This window comes from Daphnia carinata, chromosome 1 (genome assembly GCF_022539665.2).
Source record: "Daphnia carinata strain CSIRO-1 chromosome 1, CSIRO_AGI_Dcar_HiC_V3, whole genome shotgun sequence".
In the NCBI taxonomy this organism is placed as follows: Eukaryota; Metazoa; Arthropoda; class Branchiopoda; order Diplostraca; family Daphniidae; genus Daphnia; species Daphnia carinata.
In genome coordinates this window covers 12,522,597-12,542,757 of record NC_081331.1, presented here as the reverse complement: position 1 = coordinate 12,542,757, position 20,161 = coordinate 12,522,597, and the positions used below count along the sequence as shown (strand labels likewise).

General features: G+C 39.7%; 5 protein-coding genes across 6 annotated transcripts in view; 4 read left to right on the top strand and 1 right to left on the bottom strand.

The window, feature by feature from the left end:
- Nucleotides 1-20,161, top strand: part of LOC130691055 (putative inorganic phosphate cotransporter) — an 84,085-nt gene that overhangs the window by 3,702 nt on the left and 60,222 nt on the right. The window lies entirely within an intron of this gene.
- On the top strand, nt 230-4,555 carry LOC130690954 (protein timeless-like). Of its 2 annotated transcripts, none has more exons than XM_057513834.1 (12): nt 230-390; nt 479-573; nt 651-709; nt 818-1,004; nt 1,081-1,308; nt 1,879-2,001; nt 2,127-2,157; nt 2,222-2,324; nt 2,400-2,572; nt 2,641-3,386; nt 3,453-3,681; nt 3,742-4,555. In XM_057513834.1, the coding sequence occupies exons 1-12, from the start codon at nt 291-293 to the stop codon at nt 4,140-4,142; spliced, it is 2,475 nt and encodes an 824-aa protein (XP_057369817.1). In that variant the 5' UTR covers nt 230-290; the 3' UTR covers nt 4,143-4,555. The 2 variants fall into 2 exon arrangements, with proteins under 2 accessions (XP_057369817.1, XP_057369816.1); XM_057513833.1 differs by having other exon boundaries at nt 2,219-2,324.
- On the top strand, nt 5,491-8,000 carry LOC132087881 (putative inorganic phosphate cotransporter). The gene is made up of 11 exons (XM_059494876.1): nt 5,491-5,506; nt 5,609-5,679; nt 5,796-5,825; nt 5,899-6,051; nt 6,151-6,384; nt 6,471-6,558; nt 6,618-6,949; nt 7,039-7,188; nt 7,252-7,384; nt 7,480-7,721; nt 7,793-8,000. The coding sequence occupies exons 1-11, from the start codon at nt 5,491-5,493 to the stop codon at nt 7,967-7,969; spliced, it is 1,626 nt and encodes a 541-aa protein (XP_059350859.1). The 3' UTR covers nt 7,970-8,000.
- On the top strand, nt 8,643-12,616 carry LOC130691527 (exosome RNA helicase MTR4-like). Its single transcript, XM_057514486.2, has 12 exons — nt 8,643-8,845; nt 8,908-9,276; nt 9,342-9,516; nt 9,579-9,890; nt 9,961-10,336; nt 10,395-10,555; nt 10,620-10,896; nt 10,966-11,138; nt 11,204-11,524; nt 11,592-11,780; nt 11,840-12,329; nt 12,395-12,616. The coding sequence occupies exons 1-12, from the start codon at nt 8,745-8,747 to the stop codon at nt 12,550-12,552; spliced, it is 3,102 nt and encodes a 1,033-aa protein (XP_057370469.1). The 5' UTR covers nt 8,643-8,744; the 3' UTR covers nt 12,553-12,616.
- LOC130691499 (adiponectin receptor protein-like) lies at nt 12,601-15,091 on the bottom strand. The gene is made up of 5 exons (XM_057514458.2): nt 14,861-15,091; nt 14,026-14,720; nt 13,581-13,949; nt 13,313-13,506; nt 12,601-13,239 (listed from the first exon to the last, which is right to left on the bottom strand). Exons 2-5 carry the CDS (start codon nt 14,717-14,719, stop codon nt 13,102-13,104), a joined length of 1,395 nt encoding a protein of 464 aa, XP_057370441.1. The 5' UTR covers nt 14,720; nt 14,861-15,091; the 3' UTR covers nt 12,601-13,101.

Below are 20,161 nucleotides of genomic sequence, written 5' to 3'. Positions count from 1 at the left end.
GAAAGGCTATATATGCTTACTAGAATTGGCTCCGATGTTGCAGTGAGGTTTCCCCTTTAGCAGCATACACCCCTTACGATTGAGAAAACCGGTTCAAGTATTACGCCCATTAAAGTTTTGTTGCTTTCTTTCTTTTGGTATAAAAGAAATTCATCCAAACATTCTTTGGTGTGTCCTTCAGAGTCGTCATCTTCGGTGGTGGTATTCAGTCTTATTACAGCATTATTGGTGTTGGCAGCAAAGTTCTTTGTTGACTGAGCAGCCCAAAACGGTGTTGTCTAACGTACATTATGGACTGGATGGCGTTAACCGTAGGCTTCCCTTGCTTGTCCCTTCTACCACTCGGCACTTTCTACCGAGATAAATATTACATAAGCGACGAATGCTTGGGTAAGAAAAATTCATAATAGATCTGTACGATGCTCATCCACTTTCCACAATAATTTCTCAATCCTCTTTGTTACATTTTCACCGACAGCTTGCCTAAAGAAAATGAACGCCAAAATAAATTGTGAGGATCCCAATACGCGTGCTCTTCGACGTGCCCTCATCTTTATGGACATCTTGAATAAGGTCGATACAACGGTTTAGCCTGACTGATTTTATGTTGCAAAAGAAAGACCATTCTAATTTCAGTATGTTCGTTTTAGGATCTTATCCCTATTTTGGTCCAAGTGAATCAACCTAGCATTATTCGTTCAACAGTCGAGTAAGTTCAGATTTTCGTCCATTTTGGCCACATCAGTTAGCATCAGGATTGTTCAGACATATTGAAATGTAAATAACGTTCACTGTTTTAACGATTATTTTTCTGTAGACTGCTTACTTGGTTAACAGTGCCCGTCAGTTGCCTGATTCCCACAAACGCGATGCCCGATGACATCTCGATGCCAAAGTTTATGGTCTATGAGTTTACGCAATTTCTCTACAATGCCAAAGATGCGTTTTTGGACCCTAAAGTTACCCAAGCTGTCGTTGATCAGCTTTCATTCTGTTTAACAAATGTAAAACGGAGAAGCTTTTAGCAAATTTGCTTGTTTATTCCAAATTGCGCAGTTAACCGGGTTTCTTTCCTTGCAGCCATTAACTACCAGAGATTGTGAATTCATCAACTATTTACTGTTGCTTATCCGTAATGTCCTATACGCTCCTGAACGACCTTTCAATTCTACGAAAACTGAAGAATGGATGCATCCTATGGGACACGATACTGGAACTAACGGCTCGCAGCAAAGGCGACTCATTTGGGTATTATTCGCACAAGGATTTGACCAAATTCTCCTCAGTTTGCTTACATATTCGCAGAAGGTAAGCAATTTAGAGTTAACGCTATTCAAAATTTGGCTTCTATTTGTGAGGGGGTTTGGCTTATCGAGTAGATAAATAAGAGCGACCAGGGTGTGGCCGAACAAAATAAAGGAAATTTTAAGATACTGCTGGTCGCCAACAACAACTAAGGACAACGGTACAAGTTTCTGGCTTACCCTACCTTTTCCTCCTTTTACATTTTGGGTGGAATTTGCTTTGAATATACTAATATAGCGACGTGGGCCACTTGAAGTTGAAACCAAGAAGTGGTGTCTCATAATTCCAGGAAAATATTGTAAATACGCATTGTGCTGTTACGTAACCACGACCGATTTTTTTTTTAAGCTATTGCGCCAATTTCGGATTCTTTGCTTATATGGTAGTTCAATTGATCACGACATCCCGTCATTTTCTTTACTTCGTTGACGATCGAACTGGTCACAGTAGCCCAAAGCAAAAGTGTTCGTAACGTGGGCATCGAACCTGTTTTCCCCACAAATACAGAGTTTTGAATATAAGCGTCTGTCTTGAGCTGAGTTAGACAACTTAGACGAAACAAAATATTTGCAGGGCAAATGGGTCGTGACAATCGTTCAACTCATTGCTCTCCTCTACCAAGGGCATCCGGCAGAGATCATGGAAAAGCTGCTAGACAGGAGAGCATATACGGCCTGTTCATCTACAAATGATGACGTGAGAAACACTTATATCAGCATAAGTTTTTTTTTTCCAAACTCCGCTTAGCTAAGAACCGGTTGAATAATGTATTCAAGCAACAAACTTCCATTTTTGCATGTGACAACCGAACCGGATCGTAGCCGAACGATGGTGCTATTGCCAGTCCATCAGGTAGTTATATAACAAGCTATGTCCCTGAAAAACTTTATTTTTAATTTTTAACTTATATCAGCAGCAGCAGAGGATACTGGTTTAAGGTTTGCTAATTACTCCGAAACATCACGAAAAGATGAACCTTCAGTATTAACGCGAGTTGATGATAGAAATGGAATAAACGTGTAATTTTGGGTTTTAGGTTCATCATGCAGTTGTTGATTCATACTCTATTGAGATAAAGTTCAAATTTTCTTTAGGGAATGTATTGTAAAAGGAAAGGAGGAACAAAAATTGAAAGGGACGAATCACAAGCAAAAAGAGAACAAAGGCAGTGAATCGCACCACATCCAAACGAAGATTATACGAAATCCGTCGGAGGAAGATGTATCGCAACTTCTGGTAGAATTCATACCAATTTTTTTGCAAAATGGTTAGGATCTAAGCTCTCATTTCAAAGGCACAACTATCTCAATTTCCCTATTGTATTTAACGCAATAGGTTTCAACGCGTTAGTGAACGAACTACACCAAAAACTGATACAACAGGATGTTTTACTGCATTCGGAGAAGTCATTTTTCTTATGGCTCATCACGTATTTCATGCGCTTCGCGTCACAATTAAAATTGGATGCGAAGTGCTTGAAAAATATTTTTGTTATTGATCTTCTTTGTCATCTGACGTGGGATGCGATTCACCAGACTGAAGAATTTGAAGTTAACTCACTACAACCGTCACTCGATCTAACACCGTTTATGCGACGTCTGCATCTAGGAATAACCGCCATCGGCGAATATCTTCGAGCATTGGATGCGTATTGTACTTTGGCTGAATCGAAGCAAACAAAGATTTTCCAACTACGAGATTACTTGCTAGTCATCAGTGATCTTCGTCAACTCTTTTTGCTCCGATTACGACTGTTCAACCCCAACAACCAGGGTCGGCGATATCTCTGTGAAATCATCAAAGCTAACCACATACTTTTGCTTTCACTCGAACGTGCTATCAAGCAGTCGGCGTCTGAGAAGAGCTTTGATATTTCTGAACATTTAAAACAATTTTGTTGCAGGACGATAATAGATCGATATGGAACTGCCCTCAGAGATTTTAAGACAAACGGCTCTTTCGTCAACGATTGCATTTTTACGGTGTTGCACCACGTCGGCATTGATCTAGGTCAAGTTGACCTCTTGTGCGATCCTGTTATTTTGCGCAATTTCAGCCAAATTTGGGCTAGCGAATTCAAGGTATTCACGTTTAGTAACGCTTGTAATTTTGTAGGGATGGTTCATTTGATTTTGTTTCTCGTTTAGTTGTGTGAAAATTGGCAAGACCTTATAGAATACGTTGTGCGCAAATTTATGCGAGACCATCAGACTAAGACTGGCTGCTTCTATGAAGGGTCGCCCCCCAGAACTCCTGATCAGGATAAGCAAATTCCCTTCGACGCCCAGAGAGAGTCAACTGCTTGCAAAAGTCCTTCTTTTATAGAGGCCGAGCTTGCCGAGCTTCAAATACTAAAAACCCAACTTGTGGCTTCTGGTCTAAATTCATTTTAAATATTACATTTTCCTTCACTTTCTTCTCTTTTTTTTTGAACAGGCTATCAGCAAAAACTACGTTGGATTCAGAAGTCTTTATTGGTAGCCTGTTCCGCCCGTTTGGGTACGTACGTCAATGAAGAATTCCGCAATCTAGTTGCATGTCTGAGTCTTCAAATGAGATTGCCCTGTCCGATAATTCCATGGACGGTGGACGAAGCTTCAGCACTGAATTCAAGCCTCTTCAGACTACTTTTGCTTCGGATGGGCCTTCAAACATCCGTCACTCAGACTGCCCGTTTTCCGCGGATTCCGTTTGCGTGGTCGGCAGAATCTTTATTCCGCGCTGCTCTAGTTCTTGGTCCCGTTGATAGTCAGGATATCGACTTTGACTTGCAGCGGATCACTAAAGTTGAACCACCAGTCCCGCCTTGCCACGCAAACTCACCCGACGATGATTAGTTTTCACTGAGATTGGTAAGTTAAACACCATCTAATAGCATTAGCAGGGAACACTCAACAACGTACTATAGGCGATTCCCTACAGGCCTGGAGTTTCAATTACACTCTGTGATATCTTAAACTTGTTTTACTCGAAGCAATACCCCCTTTCAGTTTGTAAACTGTGTCATATTGTATTTGCATGCGCATTCTTGTGCATGGGCAGCTGTGGCAAGCTTTCATTTTGCTTTAAGTTGTCCACGCGACAACAACAAAAAAAAAAACGATAACAAAGGTGGAAATGGCTGTTGAACTATTGAGAAATATTTTGATGTCCCTGATAACCCCGTGATGTCACAGTCTGATGTCTACGAGACTCACGTGTTTTTCTTTTTCTGGATCTTTTGTAACGTGACTAAACTAAAATAAATGAATCATTATGAAAACCATCATTAGTCTAAACGTGATCTATCGGAATACGAATTCCAATCTCAAATCTCTATGCAGTGCGTTGTGATAAGTGTTGTGGTAGGCCCTAAAGATCCATTAGTTATCGTAAAGTCAAGTCACGTTTTTTTGTGGTGATGACCAATGTATTTTTAACATAGGAGGTCAGTTCTCCGAAAAGGGTAAGTTCATTGATACCAATAGAAAGTATGTCAGTTTTCGAACATATAATGTTAACGCGTTTTAAGGTAAAAATACTTTCTTATGTCATCGGAAAGTTTCTTTTCCTGTAAGAAACAGTTATTTTCTCAGCTCATATTTTTATCATTAATAAATGGAATTTATTGCGTAAAAAAGCTCTTGTTAAGCTACCGGAAACCAGATAGAACTAAATGAGCCGATGCTGCTAATTGCTGAGCCATATTTATCAACACCGGAAGCCGTGCAGAGACTATAAAATTATGCTGAATAAAGTTAAAAGAAATTCCTTTTGAGAACTAGTTATCGACCACGATAAGGTGTTTTTAGGGCGTGCCAAGCCAAACAAAATAAAATTTTAATAACTTGTGTTGTTGGTTGACGGGTTTAACAGTTTTTGGCTAGATTTACAATTAAGAACTGAGGTCATATTCCTGTGTTGGTTACATCATCTAGGCGTCAGCCAATCAGCTTTTAGATTGCTACTTAGTAGGGCTACAATAATCATTATTTATATAAAAGCGCACTACCTATTACACCTACGGTCAACGGACAAGGGTTTGTAGAAGATCCGCACTGTTAAAACGAAGCAGACGCCTTCAACGGTTCTGCATTAAAGAAACTATTACCTATATCGTTCGTTTCCGCTAGATCTGGTTTTTGCTACCATTATCTTTGAATGATCCATCGTGGCTGCAAGAGCGTTAATATCCGATAACGAAAAATGGCAACACGAAAATGTACGAAGCCAAACGGTTTTGTGGCCTAACCACAATGAGATCGAAATACCAAGCTAAGTAAAAGCATTAATAAGTAATCACGTTTTTTTCTTCATTTTTCAGTATTTGTACCATCTCGTTACATCTTTACGGCATTAGTGTCTATTGCCTTGGCCGTCATTTATGGATTGAAGGTATTTATCGATAAGCCAGCCTGTTTTCCCATCATTCTTCCAAAATGTAAACGGAAATGTGTATCTAATGTTGTGATTATTTGTTGACATGTCGGGAAATCCAAATAACTTAATAGGTTAATCTGAGTGTGGCAATCGTTGTAATGGTAAGCGTAATTCAAACCACGCTCCAACGCGTAACCACATATAGCGGTCTTTCTTGATTTTTTGAAATATCAGATTAATTCTACGGAACTTAGAGCAGAGTCGGTGGCCAACGAAGGTTATCTGTCTGAAAAGAATCATTCGTTGGCTTACGGCATTAGAAGCGGATCATCTGAATTTGCTTGCCATGATCCTTTTTCCGAATCAAACAAAACCTCCTATATACAGGTTCGATCAACTACGAGCAGATTTTTGTTTTCTTTTGTACTAATGAATTGGCTGGCATTGCTTGAATTCTAACTCTTCGAAAATCGTTCACGAATATAGGATGGACCTTTTGCGTGGCCAGAGAATGTCCAAGGCTTGGTTTTGGGGGCATACTTCTGGGGTTACATTCTTACTCAGATTCCCGGTGCAAGGATAGCTGAAAAATACTCCGCCAAGTGGGTCATTTGGATTTCAGTCCTCATCAATGTCGTATTCACCATTTTAACACCGTTGGCTGCCCACATAAGTTACATCGCTGTCCTCGTTGCCCGTTTCATTGAAGGACTGGGCGCTGTGAGTCTTTTGGCTTGGCCATATTCACTCAATGGAAACCTTCAAATCCGTGTGTAAGATTACGCTTTTTTGTTAATTAATTATAGGGAATGTCACCTCCAGCCGTCCACGTTATGTTGACCAAATGGGTTTTACCGCAAGAGCGCAACTTGATGTCTTCTTTGGTCTATGCTGGTAAGACACTTCTAACAAGAGAGGGCACCTTACCTCATTTAAACTCTGTGGCTTCACAGGAATGGCATTGGGGACGGTACTTTCCCTTCCATTTTCTGGCATGCTGGCGGCTGTCAGTGGCTGGGAATCGGTTTTCTACGTCCAAGGTGGCCTGGCCATGATCTGGTGCGTTTTGTGGCTCATCTTCGTCTACGACTCGCCGCAGGACCATCCGCGCATCCATCCAGAAGAATTAGAACTTTTTCGTGCATGCAGCAGGGGACACGGTGATCAGGGAAACGAGGAAATGACATGCGAAGCAAAATTGGAAAACGGGGATCTTGATTCCAAATCTTTATCAGCCAACCTGGACGACAAAGATCAATCTCATCATAAGAGCGGTGGTTATTCGGTATTTAACAACTGAGCATTAAAAATTTAACTCAAGCGATCTTAAAGATTTTAATGAGACAGTTATAATAATCTTTTTCGATGTGATAGAATTTAACTGTGCCGTGGAGAGCTATTGCAACATCAGGTCCATTTTGGGCTATTTTTATTGCTCATACGTGCGCCAATTTTGGGTGGTACATGTTGTTGGTTGAACTACCCACATATATGAAGGCCATTTTGCGTTTCAATATCAGTGAGGTGATTAAAATATTAAGATATTCCAATCTTATTAGCTCGTAAAATATTATGGTTTTACAAAAGAATGCTGGACTATCTGCAATTCCCTATTTGAGTCTATGGATATTCAGTATCATTTGGAGCAATCGTTTAGATTGGGCAAAAAACAAAGGATGGATCAGCACAACGACAGTCAGAAAATTATCTACAGCCATTGGTGAGTTTCTGTGTTATCTCGCCAAACTTTCGATAGGTCAAAACCAAAAACAAAAATTTCACAATAATTGTTAAAATTTAAATGTCGCAAATCAGCATCCATTATTCCTGCCGCTTGTTTTGTCGGCGTCAGTTTGGTTGGATGTAATCGCCAAGCTGCCGTAGCTTTGATGACTGTCAGCACAATGTTCATTGCTGGAACGTATTGCGGCTTCCTCACCAACCACGTTGACATTGCACCAAATTATGCAGGCACCCTAATGGCTCTAACAAACACGGCGGCTACTGTTCCTGGTTTCCTCGTTCCCGCGTTTGTCGGCCATTTAACGCACGGAAATGTCAGTCAATTTTATTTACAAATACCTTAGCTGGTTTTCGGTTAAACATTTTCGCCTTTTCCTTATATTAGCAAACGTTGGGTCAATGGAAAATCATTTTTTACACATCGGCTGCGGTTTATCTCGTTGAATTCGTTGCCTACACCATGTTGGGATCTGGAGAAGAACAACCATGGAACACTGTTTTCCAGCGTAAAAGCGAATCTGGCAAGAGCGAAACCGAGGGAGATCAAGCGAGAAGAAGTTGAAAAGGAAACGAGAACTGGATAATATAGAAAATAAAAACAAAAAATAATAGAGGAGAGGAATCAAAACTCAAATAATGCCTTGCTCGTAGCTAAGAAATAATGAGATCATCTCGTGAATGGATTAACTTCTGAAAACATCTTTACACAGTTCTAAGTCCTGTACCATTCTTGTATACTGTTTCCACTTGATACGAACTGTTCCATACAGGGGTAGACTGCAAAATTGACGTCCCGTCCGTCTTGTTGACTGCCAGGGCGACATTCTTGGCCTGGTGTTTTGCACCCTGCTTTCTTATCAATCAAGCTGGTATGACAGCTAATTACGCACGCACTGTGATGACATTGACGAATACAATGGTTACAATTCCAATTTGCCATTATTTTGCACCATATCTAGTATTAACTCAGAGAGACTGTATGCATTCGGTTTCCCGGCGTTCATTATTTTCGGATAGCTATAGATAATGCGACGATCGGACCCAATTTTTGTGGTATGTTAATTACTGCTCAGAGAAGAAGCTTACTTAGGAATTTTCTTTTTTATCATTATTATTTTTCTTAATTTGAATGACGATAGTGATTTGAAAGTATTTAAAAGAGAACTGAGCGTTATGCGGCATTGCCGTATTGAACTTTCTAACTCAAGTGAAGTCAGATGCCAGTAGCAGACGAAATTTCATCTGTTTTAGCACATGGCTGATGGCTCTAATGCCAATGTGAATTCTGTATTTTTTGCCAAGTAAACGTACGCAAAAATTTTTAGGGCTAGGTGAAAATGGACAATATTGACGACCTCTTCAGCGTTTTTAGCGAGGAATCTACCGTGACAAGATCGTTCGTTGGAACCAGCAAAAATGTTAGCAAGCCAGAATCAAGGTAATGCCAGTTAACTGAATGATTCCTACGGAAAGCTAAGGCTCACTTACTTTGCAATCTAGTGAACAAATTGAAGGACCTGTTGCCAGTCTCAAACGTCACAAAACAACGACAGACGGTGATGGATCTCCTCAAGCAAAAACTTCCAAAATGGAGACTGTTGAAGATGAAAATATAGTTGATGACAAAATTCTTATGTCGGGACCAAGGATAGCAATTCACACACTTGAGACAATAGAGCAGTGTACTCATGAAGTTGCTGTACCTCCAGATACTGATTACGCTCCATTGCGACCATATTCTGGCCCTCCTGCTAAGGAGTACCCTTTTGTTTTAGATCCTTTTCAAAAAGAAGCAATTCTCTGTTTGCAGAATTCACAATCAGTACTGGTATCAGCCCACACTTCAGCTGGTAAAACAGTTGTTGCAGAGTAGGTTATCATTTGCATTTCAATTTCACTATACCTTTGGTACTTGATGTGTTTTCTTTGTTTAGATATGCAATTGCCATGTCCCTGAAAGAGAAGCAGCGTGTCATTTACACAACTCCCATCAAAGCTTTGAGTAACCAAAAGTACCGAGAATTTTCAGAAGAATTTAAAGATGTAGGACTGATGACAGGAGATGTCACCATCAACCCCACAGCTTCTTGCTTGATCATGACAACTGAGGTTTGTTTTTCTTTTTTGCGTACGTATCAAACCAATAAAAGTAGACACCTGTCTTTTCGTAGATTCTTAGGAGTATGCTCTATCGTGGCTCAGAAGTTGTGCGTGAAGTGGCCTGGGTTGTTTTCGACGAAATTCACTACATGAGAGACAAGGAGCGTGGTGTAGTCTGGGAAGAAACTATTATCTTGTTACCAGACAATGTCCATTTTGTCTTTCTTTCAGCCACCATTCCTAATGCGCGTCAGTTTGCAGAATGGATTTGCCATTTGCACAAACAACCATGTCACGTCGTGTACACCGACTATCGTCCTGTTCCCCTTCAACACTACATTTTCCCCGGGGGCGAAGGCATTCACCTCGTTGTCGACGAAAAGGTAACGAATGGGTTAGTGTCCGTTTTCATTTGATATCATTCCAGAACTTGTTACCTATAATTGCGTTTAGGGTCAGTTTCGAGAGGATAACTTTAATGAAGCGATGGCGGTATTGCATAACGTCGGAGATGCAGCATCAGGCGACAAGCGAGGTCGACGTGGGGGAGTCAAGGGCGGCGAAGCCAACTCGAGTTGCTTTAAAATCATCAAGATGATCATGGAAAAGAACTTTTCTCCTGTGATTGTCTTCAGCTTTAGCAAAAAGGAATGTGAATTTTACGCGCTGCAAATGGCCAAGTTGGATTTTAATTCGAACGAAGAGAAAAAATTAGTGGGCGAAGTCTTCCAAAATGCTATGGAAGTTTTGTCTGAGGAAGATCGTAAACTGCCCCAGGTGGAGCAAGTCCTACCTCTGTTGAAACGTGGCATCGGCATTCACCACGGAGGTAACACATTTTACTAGCAATATGTATCATCAATCTAATGAAAATTTGTTGAATTAAGGGTTGCTACCAATTTTGAAAGAGACCGTAGAAATCTTATTCTCTGAGGGACTTATCAAGGCTCTTTTCGCTACGGAAACGTTTGCCATGGGCCTCAACATGCCTGCTCGTACGGTGTTTTTCACAAATGCTCGCAAGTTTGACGGCAAAGAGAATCGATGGGTAAAACCTTTTCTATTTCCAGATAGTTTTTCAACGTTTGTTAAACTGGTATGTTTCCCACTAGATTTCTTCCGGAGAATACATTCAGATGTCAGGTCGTGCTGGTCGTCGTGGTCTCGATGAGAAAGGTATTGTCATTTTGATGATCGACGAAAAGATGAGCCCAGCTGTTGGTCGCAATTTGGTTAAAGGCCAAGCAGACCTTCTCAACTCGGCGTTCCACCTTACCTATAATATGGTTCTTAACTTGCTACGCGTCGAGGAAATTAACCCAGAGTACATGCTGGAACGTTCCTTTTTCCAGTTTCAGCAGTATGCTGCCATCCCACATTTAGTCGAAAGTAAGTCGGTTTTTTTCTTCTTATTTCTTAACATCTCTAATGATAAATGATTTTGTTTTCTCCATACAGATGTGAAACAGAAAGAAAAAGATCTGAAGAAATTCTCAGTTCCGCAAGAAGAGAATGTTTCTTCCTATTACACTATTCGACAGCAACTTGCCAACCTGAATGATGGTCTTCATAAGTACATAGTGAAACCTCAGTACATAGTTCCGTTTCTGCAAGCTGGACGCATGGTTCACGTGAGTCATATCGTACAATATGTTTCCATAATACTGTTTCTACAGTCCTACGTACTTGTTATTAGATAAAAAACAAGGGAGATGATTTTGGTTGGGGTATCATAGTTGATTACAAAAAAGAAAATTTAGTGGGAAAGAGCGATGACAGTACAACGAAAGACCTTGATGCATCATACGTTGTCAGTGTCCTGATGTACATCTCCAAAGCCAGTACCGAAAGTAAAGTAGTGTCAGCATTGAAGCCTTGTGGACCCAAAGAAGACGGAGAGATGCGCGTAGTCCCCTGTTTCCTTAACTTGATCACTAAGATTAGCTCAGTCCGCCTTTACTTTAACGAAGACCTTCGTCCGCTCGACAACCGTATGGAAGTGTACAAAAGGATACAGGTATCAGCGTTAACACATGTTCATGTAAATGTTTTCAGCAACCTACAGTCTCGGCGTTGAAATATAGGAAGTTCACAGACGCTTCCCAAACGGCGTTCCACTACTGGATCCGGTCAAGGACATGCATATCAAAGACAAGGATTTCATAGAAATGATGCAACGATCGAGAGCTTTCGAAGAGCGTTTGACAGCCCACCAACTCCATCGTGATACTAAAGTCGAGTCCCTTTGCCAGCTTTACCACGATAAACAAGGGGTATTATAGTAAATACGCAAAAGTAATCTGAATTACCATCATTTATTCCAATTCAATAGTTGGTGGCTCAGTTAAAACACGCAAAAGACGAACTGAAGAAAGCCAAGTCGCTTTTGCAAATGACGGAGCTGAAATGCCGTAAGCGCGTTTTGCGTCGCCTAGGCTACTGCACGGCAGCGGATGTGATTGAACTGAAAGGTCGAGTGGCTTGCGAGCTCTCAAGTGCAGACGAGCTCTTGCTTACTGAAATGATCTTCAACGGCCTCTTCAATGCACTTGATGTGACTCAGACGGCTGCTTTGCTCAGTTGCTTTGTCTGCGATGAAAAATCAAACGAAATGCCTAAACTGTCAGAAGCGTTGTCCGGCCCACTGAAGCAAATGCAAGATCTGGCCCGAAGAATCGCTAAAGTATCGGTGGAAGCTAAGTTGGAGCTCGAGGAAGACGAGTATGTTGAAAAATTCAAACCTTATATGATGGATCTCGTGGCGGCGTGGTGTCGCGGAGCTTCGTTTGGTGAAATCTGTAAAATGACAGATCTTTTTGAAGGTAATTTGCTCAACTTGAAATAGAGTAAATGGTATTTGCTAATCTATGAAAAAAAAATTATGCAGGAAGCATTATTCGGTGCATGAGGCGGTTAGAAGAATTGCTCAGACAGATGGTCCAGGCATCCAAGAGTATAGGAAATACCGAGTTGGAGAACAAGTTCAGCGAAGGAATTAAGCTTATAAAACGTGATATCATCTTTGCTGCCAGCCTGTATCTGTAAGTTCTAATACTATGTGGTTGTTTTTTTAAATGGGCATACAAGAAATCATTCGTTTGACACGTAATCAACACATGTATTTCTGATAGTATATATATTTTCAGCTTCTCTTAAAAGATATGGTATTTGCTGTCGGAATTCCCATTCCGAGGTAACACCGGCTCAAATGGGGGAGTATATTTTATGTGCTGGGCTAACCAATAATGGGTGTTCTAAAATAACACAAATAGAGCCAACGATAGGCAAAACAAGAAGTAGCTAAAAGAAGGAAATTCTAAATAACGTAAAAGAGTAACGTTTGTACAAAATCCATGCCGAATTGCCATTTTAAATGATACTAACACCATCGAATCAGATCTCAAAATAACGAATATCTTCACTGTTTTAAGTAGTAATGGCAATGGTAAAAAAGTTGAGACAAGTTTCCGAACGATGGTGAGCTACGTAAACCGAGAAAACGTTGAACCTTAAAATAACTCTACATTTTAAGAAACTTTAGTTGTACACTAATCCACAGTTGGTATTGACGCGCTTGATGTATTCTTGTGGGAACTAAAAACGCAATTCGCCGACAGGTGGTGGAGGACATTCTCCTATAGTCAGCCGATGCATAGCCATCTCGGAAATTCCATGATAGTGGACAAAGGCTGCAGCTACCACGAAAACGTGAAAGATTTGATGGCTTTGGAACTACAGGCCCAAACACGTCATTACTGTTCCATTTAAAAATGCAAGTTTTAAATTGATATTTGTTTAACTTAACCCAAATATCAAATTTTCCCGGGAAAAAGCGTTCGGGAATTCGCAAGGCGTAGAACATGGTGCCCAGGATGTAGAGTAGACCCATCAAGATAAGCCAGCCCAGCGAAGCCTGATTTAGGGCTTTCAGCCAGCCCTCTTGCACTGAATAGTGAACAGCCGGAACAACTCCACTCAATCCGAAGCACAGAAATACTCCTACAAGAGCAAGTAAATGAATAAGGTGAAAAGATTGCATAAAACGGAAGGGTGGAAGTGGGAACGCTAATAACCTGCTCGAAGGAATCTATATCTTGGTTCTCCGAATCTAGGCCATAGCGAAATGATGATGGACGAGAGACCAAGGACGATCTCAACGCAGACATACACAATACGTGGCCAGAAGTCGCAGTAAAAGCTGTAATACAACCATGGGACGAAAGAACCCATGATCAACAGCGCTATACCAACGTAGTCCAGTTTGCTGAACAGTTGACCAGCCCACTCTGAATGACAGAGGAACGTGTGAAAACAGGTGGAAAGACCGAGGCAAACGCAGGCCCCCGTAAAGAAAGCGGTGAAGACTAGCTTGTCCTCGTTGCGTATCTCTTCTTCAGAGCAACTGAGGAAGAATGCGCCAACGCCCAGGAAGGCAATGCAACCTTAGAAAGGAAATGTATCAAAGTAACAACCTAGAAATTGCAGTCAAGGAGAATGAAGTGACGGTGTTGATCTTACCAAGCATGTGGGTCCATATATTGCCTGTTTCTGTATGAATGCTAAAGATGCTTTTGATGCAATCCCAGAATGAAGGTAGGGGTGGTCTATATCCCTGCCATATAAAGTCATTATCCTGAAGCCATTTGGGAAGAGCGTGGAAATGGCAAATAGTCCACGAGACGTGCAAAAGCATTCGCCGAACTAATTCCTCTGCGTGGCGCATCGCACCAGCAGCCATCTCCCGAAAATCAAACAGCTCGTTATCTTCCTCAATTTCAATAGCAGTATCTTCTGCATCAGCATTTTTTGAAATGGTCAATTGACCTCCAGGTAACTCCTGAAGTGATAATTGATCTACGCTGCCTGAATCACTTGACTCAGTGGTATCATCACAGTTAACCACATCAATGGTGGATCCACGTTTCTTCTTCAATTCATGGCACAAGCGGTTGAGATCTGATTCATCCCGAACAATTTCAGCTGTGTTTTCTGTATTCAAAGCACATGCCCCCTCAGAATCCAACAGCACATCTGTTTCATGGGGCTCTTCATTTTTTATATCACAGTCAACATATGGAATTTCCTTGAGTTCCAGTAGGACATCAGATGTATTATAATCATCTTTATCTTCCAGCAGTTTTGTGTTGGAAAGCTGGATGATAGGGGAATCTGGTACGGAAACAATGACTTCTGTATCGATGTCCACACTCATCCTAAATGGTTGAAAAAAAGGTTACCATCCCACAAACAAAGACACATCATGGTATAAAATAACAATATGACTTGATAAGGTGGGGAAATCACTTGACTGAAATGACCAATGCAAGAAAAGAAACTGGTTGTGTGTATTTACCTTTAACACAGTTTGCATTAAAAACTTAGATCATATCCGTTTGTTGTTGACCATGAAAGTGTTTTCTAGACGTGGATTTTAGTTTGCCTTCAGTTTCTGCTCAGCGAAAGTAGCTAGGAAGTTTCAATACGTTATGGAAAATTTACATAACCTTGGAACGTTAAAAGGTTGCCGAAACTCATGGGCTGTTGATCCGTCACAGGCTCAACTCTTTTCTTTAGTCCTTTGTTGTTATGGCCATCTAGCGTAGAAGATTAGGAACAGAGGATCTAAAAGGCAATTTATTTGATTTCTATGGAACGGCAATCTACGGAACGCTAAATTACCCCCTTTTATCAGCATCAAAGATTATGGCAATCTGTTTTATACACACACAAAAAAAATTTCGGGATTCTTTTCCCTTTTTGCACTTAACGCCATCTACCGGTCAAATTCGTAGTTAATTCTCTAAATACGACTTATACATAACATAGCCATATAAAGATACATTTTTTAAAATTAATAACTTTATTTAATTAAGATATAGGTAAACATTATTTATTTTGTTATATTCCAATTCTTGACCTTAATTATTACTACTATTAACTACTAACTTTCCATTTTGTAGTGTAGCAATGATAATGAATGAAATTCTAATAACAATGAGAATGATTGCGTGTTTTAGGTGTAAATGATATGTTTGAATAATATACAGTCATTACTGGTTGTTGCGGTGGGTTATAGTATATTATATTGTTCCGATGCGTGTCATGTTTTTCAGAAAAAATTTTAAGCCCGACTAAATAATAAGCACGACTTTTCTTATTTTTGGCACGAATATTGGGTGTCATTCAAAAACGACTAACGTGACAAGAAAATGAGTGAATTTTTCTGAATCAGCGTAAAATTGTGATTTTACTGTGTGATTTTCATTGGATTCCAAGAGATGTTATTTTCGGCAGATTTTGTCAAAAGTGGTAAGGCTATAGCCTTCTCACTTTTTCATTTTTGGCCAAAATTTAGATTTGATATAAAATACATGATTCCGATTCAGAATTGAATGAAAATTACGGAAATCAAGTTCATTTTTCAATGGGGCTTATGGTTTTTTAATTAAACGTAAAAAAACGAAACAATAAGAAAAGGCTTATTTAGTCGGGCTTAAATTTTTTTTCTGCAAAAACTGACACCCATCGGAATTGGTTGAATATCAAAAGATATACTCATAATTGAATGCTGATTCAGAAAAAATTGCTTTTTTTTCATCAAGCCAACCATTTGGGAAATACACCGAATATTTCTGCTGCATAACGCTAGCGCTGTATCGTACTGGCCCGCTAGCATTGTGTCCAATATTCAGTGTATTTAAAAAACGATTGACTTAATAAAAAATAGCAATTTTCTCGGAATCGGCATCCAATTTTGAGTGTATCGTGTGATACTCAACCAATTCCGATGAGTTTTAAGTTTTTGCAAAAAAAAATTTTAAGCCCGACTAAACAAGCCCGACTTTTTTTTATTTTTTCCTTTTTTACGTTTAACTAAAAAACTATAAGGCCCCGTGGAAAATAAATTTGATTTCCGTGATAAGCATTTAATTCTAAATCGAAATCATGTATTACTTTTCAAAATCAACGCAAAGCAAAACAATGGGGAGTTTACGTATCATCTAAGTTTAGGCTGGTTTTGCCCTATTAAGAATTCTGTCTTCTCTAACCTCTGGACAAGCAATTAGTATCAGGGTGAAAGAAATGTTTTCTATCTAATCATTGACATAATCAACACGAGCTCGTTACGAGATGTTCATAGCTCTCCTAACAAGTAAGATCAACTTATTACGAAGAGCGCTATATACAAGTTTTTCTATAAAAGCATGGGTTGAGATAAAGTTTAACACTTTCTACTCTAAGAAGTTAGGGCAAGACAAGAAAGAGCGTGACAAACTTCAATTTCGCCTTTCAGTAGAAAAAAAGAAACACTGTCGCCCTTACATTATACAGTGCAGAATGGGTAGCTAGAAAATGGAAGTCTACGACCAAATGCATTTCCTTGTCTATAATATGTTTCTAGCGAGAAAACTAGAGCCACAAAGAGAAAGGTAACTCCGTCTTTGACGCCCGATGTAAGTCCACAAGGCAACAATCGATACGTGGTAGCAGCACGATCAGACTATATAAAAAAGTCAAAACAATGGCTAGAAGTTGAGAAAAACAAATCTTTGTCCTCTGCTATTTCTTTATTGGTGCTAGAGTTTAACGTCTTTCATGAAATCCGTTGCTTGTCGTATGATTTGCATATTTTTCGTTTTGTGCTTAAAGACACGTACTGAATATATCACTCGTTATTGCAATCTATTTCAATTGAGAATGCAACATTTCTCAATGCCTGTGGTTTTGCCATCGTATAGACTGCAAAAAATTTGAATGCGTAAAAAAAAGCGGCCGATTCAATAAGTGGCGTCAATTTTTAAGGTGGGCAATAACAAGTGTTTATACTCAATGTTGATATCGGGCCAGGCTCATAGCGATACCGATAGTATGAAAAGCTTATACCTACTACAAGTAACTGCTTCTTTTTCTTTTTTGAAAGCTAGCAACGTGGAATCTCATGGCACCCGAATGTTCTACGTGGTAAAATTTCTGTGTTTTAAAGCACAAAAGACAGGAAGACGTTTAAAGATTTGTGGAACTAACTGTCTATATTGTAGGTTTTCTTGCATTTCTTGAAAACGCGGACAAGCTCATCGTTGCCGAGTATGTTGAGATGCTCACAGAATGTTTGATTTTACGACAATCTAAACTATTTCCATTTTTATTTGGTCGCCAGTCACCGTTTGTCTTCCCATGAAACGGAATGCGAAACTTGCATGACTAAGTGAATGGCCTGGCACACTTGTCTATAGGGAAAAAAATTACCAACTGTAAAGAGAACGGATGGACTGCGAACATTATTGCCCAAAAGCACCTTCATCCCAATTTGACGAGTATATAGGCCATGGGGGCCGCTATATATCTCCAAGTACGATTTAGCCTATTCTCGTGGCAAACGTCCAAAGTGTTATTCACACATGAAACGGATCCCACAAAAAACTTTAACTGAATGACCTAAATTTTCTTTTCTGCACATCTGTAAACCCAATGTTAAATGGTCTTGAATGGTCTCATACATTTCTTTAGCATCAACACGCTCTCTTTGAATCAGATATTCCCTTGCCTGCTATGTATGTGTATGGCATCCAATTAATTTTAGTCGAGGGAATGGGTGTTGATGTTGAAGCTCCTCTAGCATGCTGGTACGGTTCAATAACTTCAAAGCTCATCAGACACCTAGAACGACAGACTTAGATCTACACAAAAGGCCGTTTCGCTAGGATTAGCCCTAGGTTTATAGATCTATAGAAATTGAATTCAAAGTTGATTTTTTTTTGCGCACCGTTGCAACGCGCTCCTCTCGGTTAACTATTTTCTGTCTAAACAGTTTAGTAATTCAAATAAAATGTAATTACTTACCTCTCGAGAGCTTTCAAACCAACGTGTCTTGCATAAACCATATCCTAACTAAATTATGGGAATATCTGATGAAACCGGACATTAGGTTCACTCGCTTTCTCAGGTTCTATTATACTTAGCGAGATGAACATCTTATAGAATACTCTATAGCTTCTTTCTTTTCTTGGTAAAAATTTCCTATATCTCTTGTAGATCAAGTGGATTAAGTGTTCTTTAATTCTTTGAACGAGCGCATCTTCTTCATCAGACAATGTGCAAAATAATTGAATCGAGGTGAGCATTGGTGGTCAACATCCCAACAATCATAAATATACCTACTGTATACATGTTTTCTTTTATATAATCCGTGCGCTGCATGACACTGCTTTGCAGACCAACTCATCGTTGGGGAATCTGAAATACATCCTACGTGCTCTTTCTTCGCTTCGAGAAAGATGCAGCGATAACGCCAAGAGTGCAACAATAAGTGCGACGGACATGTCGATAGCCTGCAACGAACATTTAAAAGCTTATAATTTATTTAATATTCTTTTTCAATCGACGCATTGGCTGGAAAACAATCAAAACATCGCAGCCTCGAAAGCAATGCTAACATGGAAATCGAATGAAAGAGAAAATACGATAATCAATGTTTGGCGTCTCCTCATGATATTCTTTTCGCCACAAAGAAGAAGTCCTTGTCTCAGCGCGTAATTCCCCGAATTTGTCTTTTTCTTAAAATTTGAAAAAAGTTGAACGTCCGTGGTCTTTCTGCTCATGGTTGCCAAGCACTTCTCACGATTGTTTTTGGTTTAAAGTTGCCTTTAACTGCGCAATCCAGTGAAATCATTCATCAACTCTGTTGCAACACAAATGCGCATGTGGAAATAATTATGAGGTGTATACTCGATTTTAGTCAGAAGAACAAGCTACCATATTTTTAGAAGATGTTAATAAATCCAAAGAAACGCGGATCTCTGATTTTCCATGAAATTCGTAGAAGAACCCTATCCCTGCTCATCGTCAAAAGTCTGATCTTTCGCTCCGTGGGAATTTTGGTGTTAGATGTTCGTGGCTACTATAAATAGCCGGAGTTATAATGTTAAAATTTTCAACTACGATTATTTTTCAACCATACAAGGCGTCACCTCAGACAATATCGATTCAAAGGGGAATAGCTCCCATAAATGGTTTAGTTTATCGTTTGATCGATCGTTTTGCAAATATAAAAGAAAATAGAATGACGGCATAGGTTATGCGAAGAATGAAATATTTGTCATGCCTTACCCTTTGTGCGACTTCTTTCCGCTAGAGCTTTTATTATTTTAGGTTTTCTTTTTTTTTTTTGTGTAGCATAAATTCTACATTAGGCTTTTACCCTCTTATGGCCCTTCTCGGTTTGTTATACTTTTGGGAAGCAAAAGCTGATAGGGTTGCCAAGGCAAAGTGTAGGATGACTAGCATCTACTGTGCAATGCCAAATATCCATGACGTTTTACGATTATATAGCAAAGGTCGACGTCTTTCATCGAGCCTGACTTCTCCCCCTTCCCATAAAGCATCGACAGTTGATGGGGCTGATTAATGTCCCTTTAAGAACATTATACATGAGAAATTTTCTTATACCATCCTATCTTTCTACAGGATAATAATTTTGAGTGGATTACGTTTTACTGCAATGTTGCCTGTACGAGACATGCATACGACTATTTATACATATATTTTTTATACATGTTGCTGCGAGCTAGGTTGAAACACTCTCGATTCATCTTGTAAACTAACAACATATATCTCCACCTTCTCTGTTACAATCTCTTTGAAATGTATTCGTGCC

What these genes read in the sequence shown, in the direction of transcription:
- LOC130690954 (XM_057513833.1), top strand. Translation starts at nt 291, where the DNA reads ATGGACTGGATGGCGTTAACCGTAGGCTTCCCTTGCTTGTCCCTTCTA. An exon ending in TGCTTACATATTCGCAGAAG is followed by an intron (nt 1,309 to 1,878) that starts GTAAGCAATTTA and finishes AAATATTTGCAG; the next exon opens with GGCAAATGGGTCGTGACAAT. An exon ending in GATAGAAATGGAATAAACGT is followed by an intron (nt 2,325 to 2,399) that starts GTAATTTTGGGT and finishes AATTTTCTTTAG; the next exon opens with GGAATGTATTGTAAAAGGAA.
- LOC132087881 (XM_059494876.1), top strand. An exon ending in AAAATTATCTACAGCCATTG is followed by an intron (nt 7,385 to 7,479) that starts GTGAGTTTCTGT and finishes GTCGCAAATCAG; the next exon opens with CATCCATTATTCCTGCCGCT. An exon ending in GCCATTTAACGCACGGAAAT is followed by an intron (nt 7,722 to 7,792) that starts GTCAGTCAATTT and finishes TCCTTATATTAG; the next exon opens with CAAACGTTGGGTCAATGGAA.
- LOC130691527 (XM_057514486.2), top strand. Translation starts at nt 8,745, where the DNA reads ATGGACAATATTGACGACCTCTTCAGCGTTTTTAGCGAGGAATCTACC. An exon ending in GCTTGATCATGACAACTGAG is followed by an intron (nt 9,517 to 9,578) that starts GTTTGTTTTTCT and finishes GTCTTTTCGTAG; the next exon opens with ATTCTTAGGAGTATGCTCTA. An exon ending in AATGACAGATCTTTTTGAAG is followed by an intron (nt 12,330 to 12,394) that starts GTAATTTGCTCA and finishes AAAATTATGCAG; the next exon opens with GAAGCATTATTCGGTGCATG.
- LOC130691499 (XM_057514458.2), bottom strand. Translation starts at nt 14,719, where the DNA reads ATGAGTGTGGACATCGATACAGAAGTCATTGTTTCCGTACCAGATTCC. An exon ending in ATATAGATTCCTTCGAGCAG is followed by an intron (nt 13,507 to 13,580) that starts GTTATTAGCGTT and finishes TTGCTCTTGTAG; the next exon opens with GAGTATTTCTGTGCTTCGGA. An exon ending in CGGGAAAATTTGATATTTGG is followed by an intron (nt 13,240 to 13,312) that starts GTTAAGTTAAAC and finishes TTGGGCCTGTAG; the next exon opens with TTCCAAAGCCATCAAATCTT.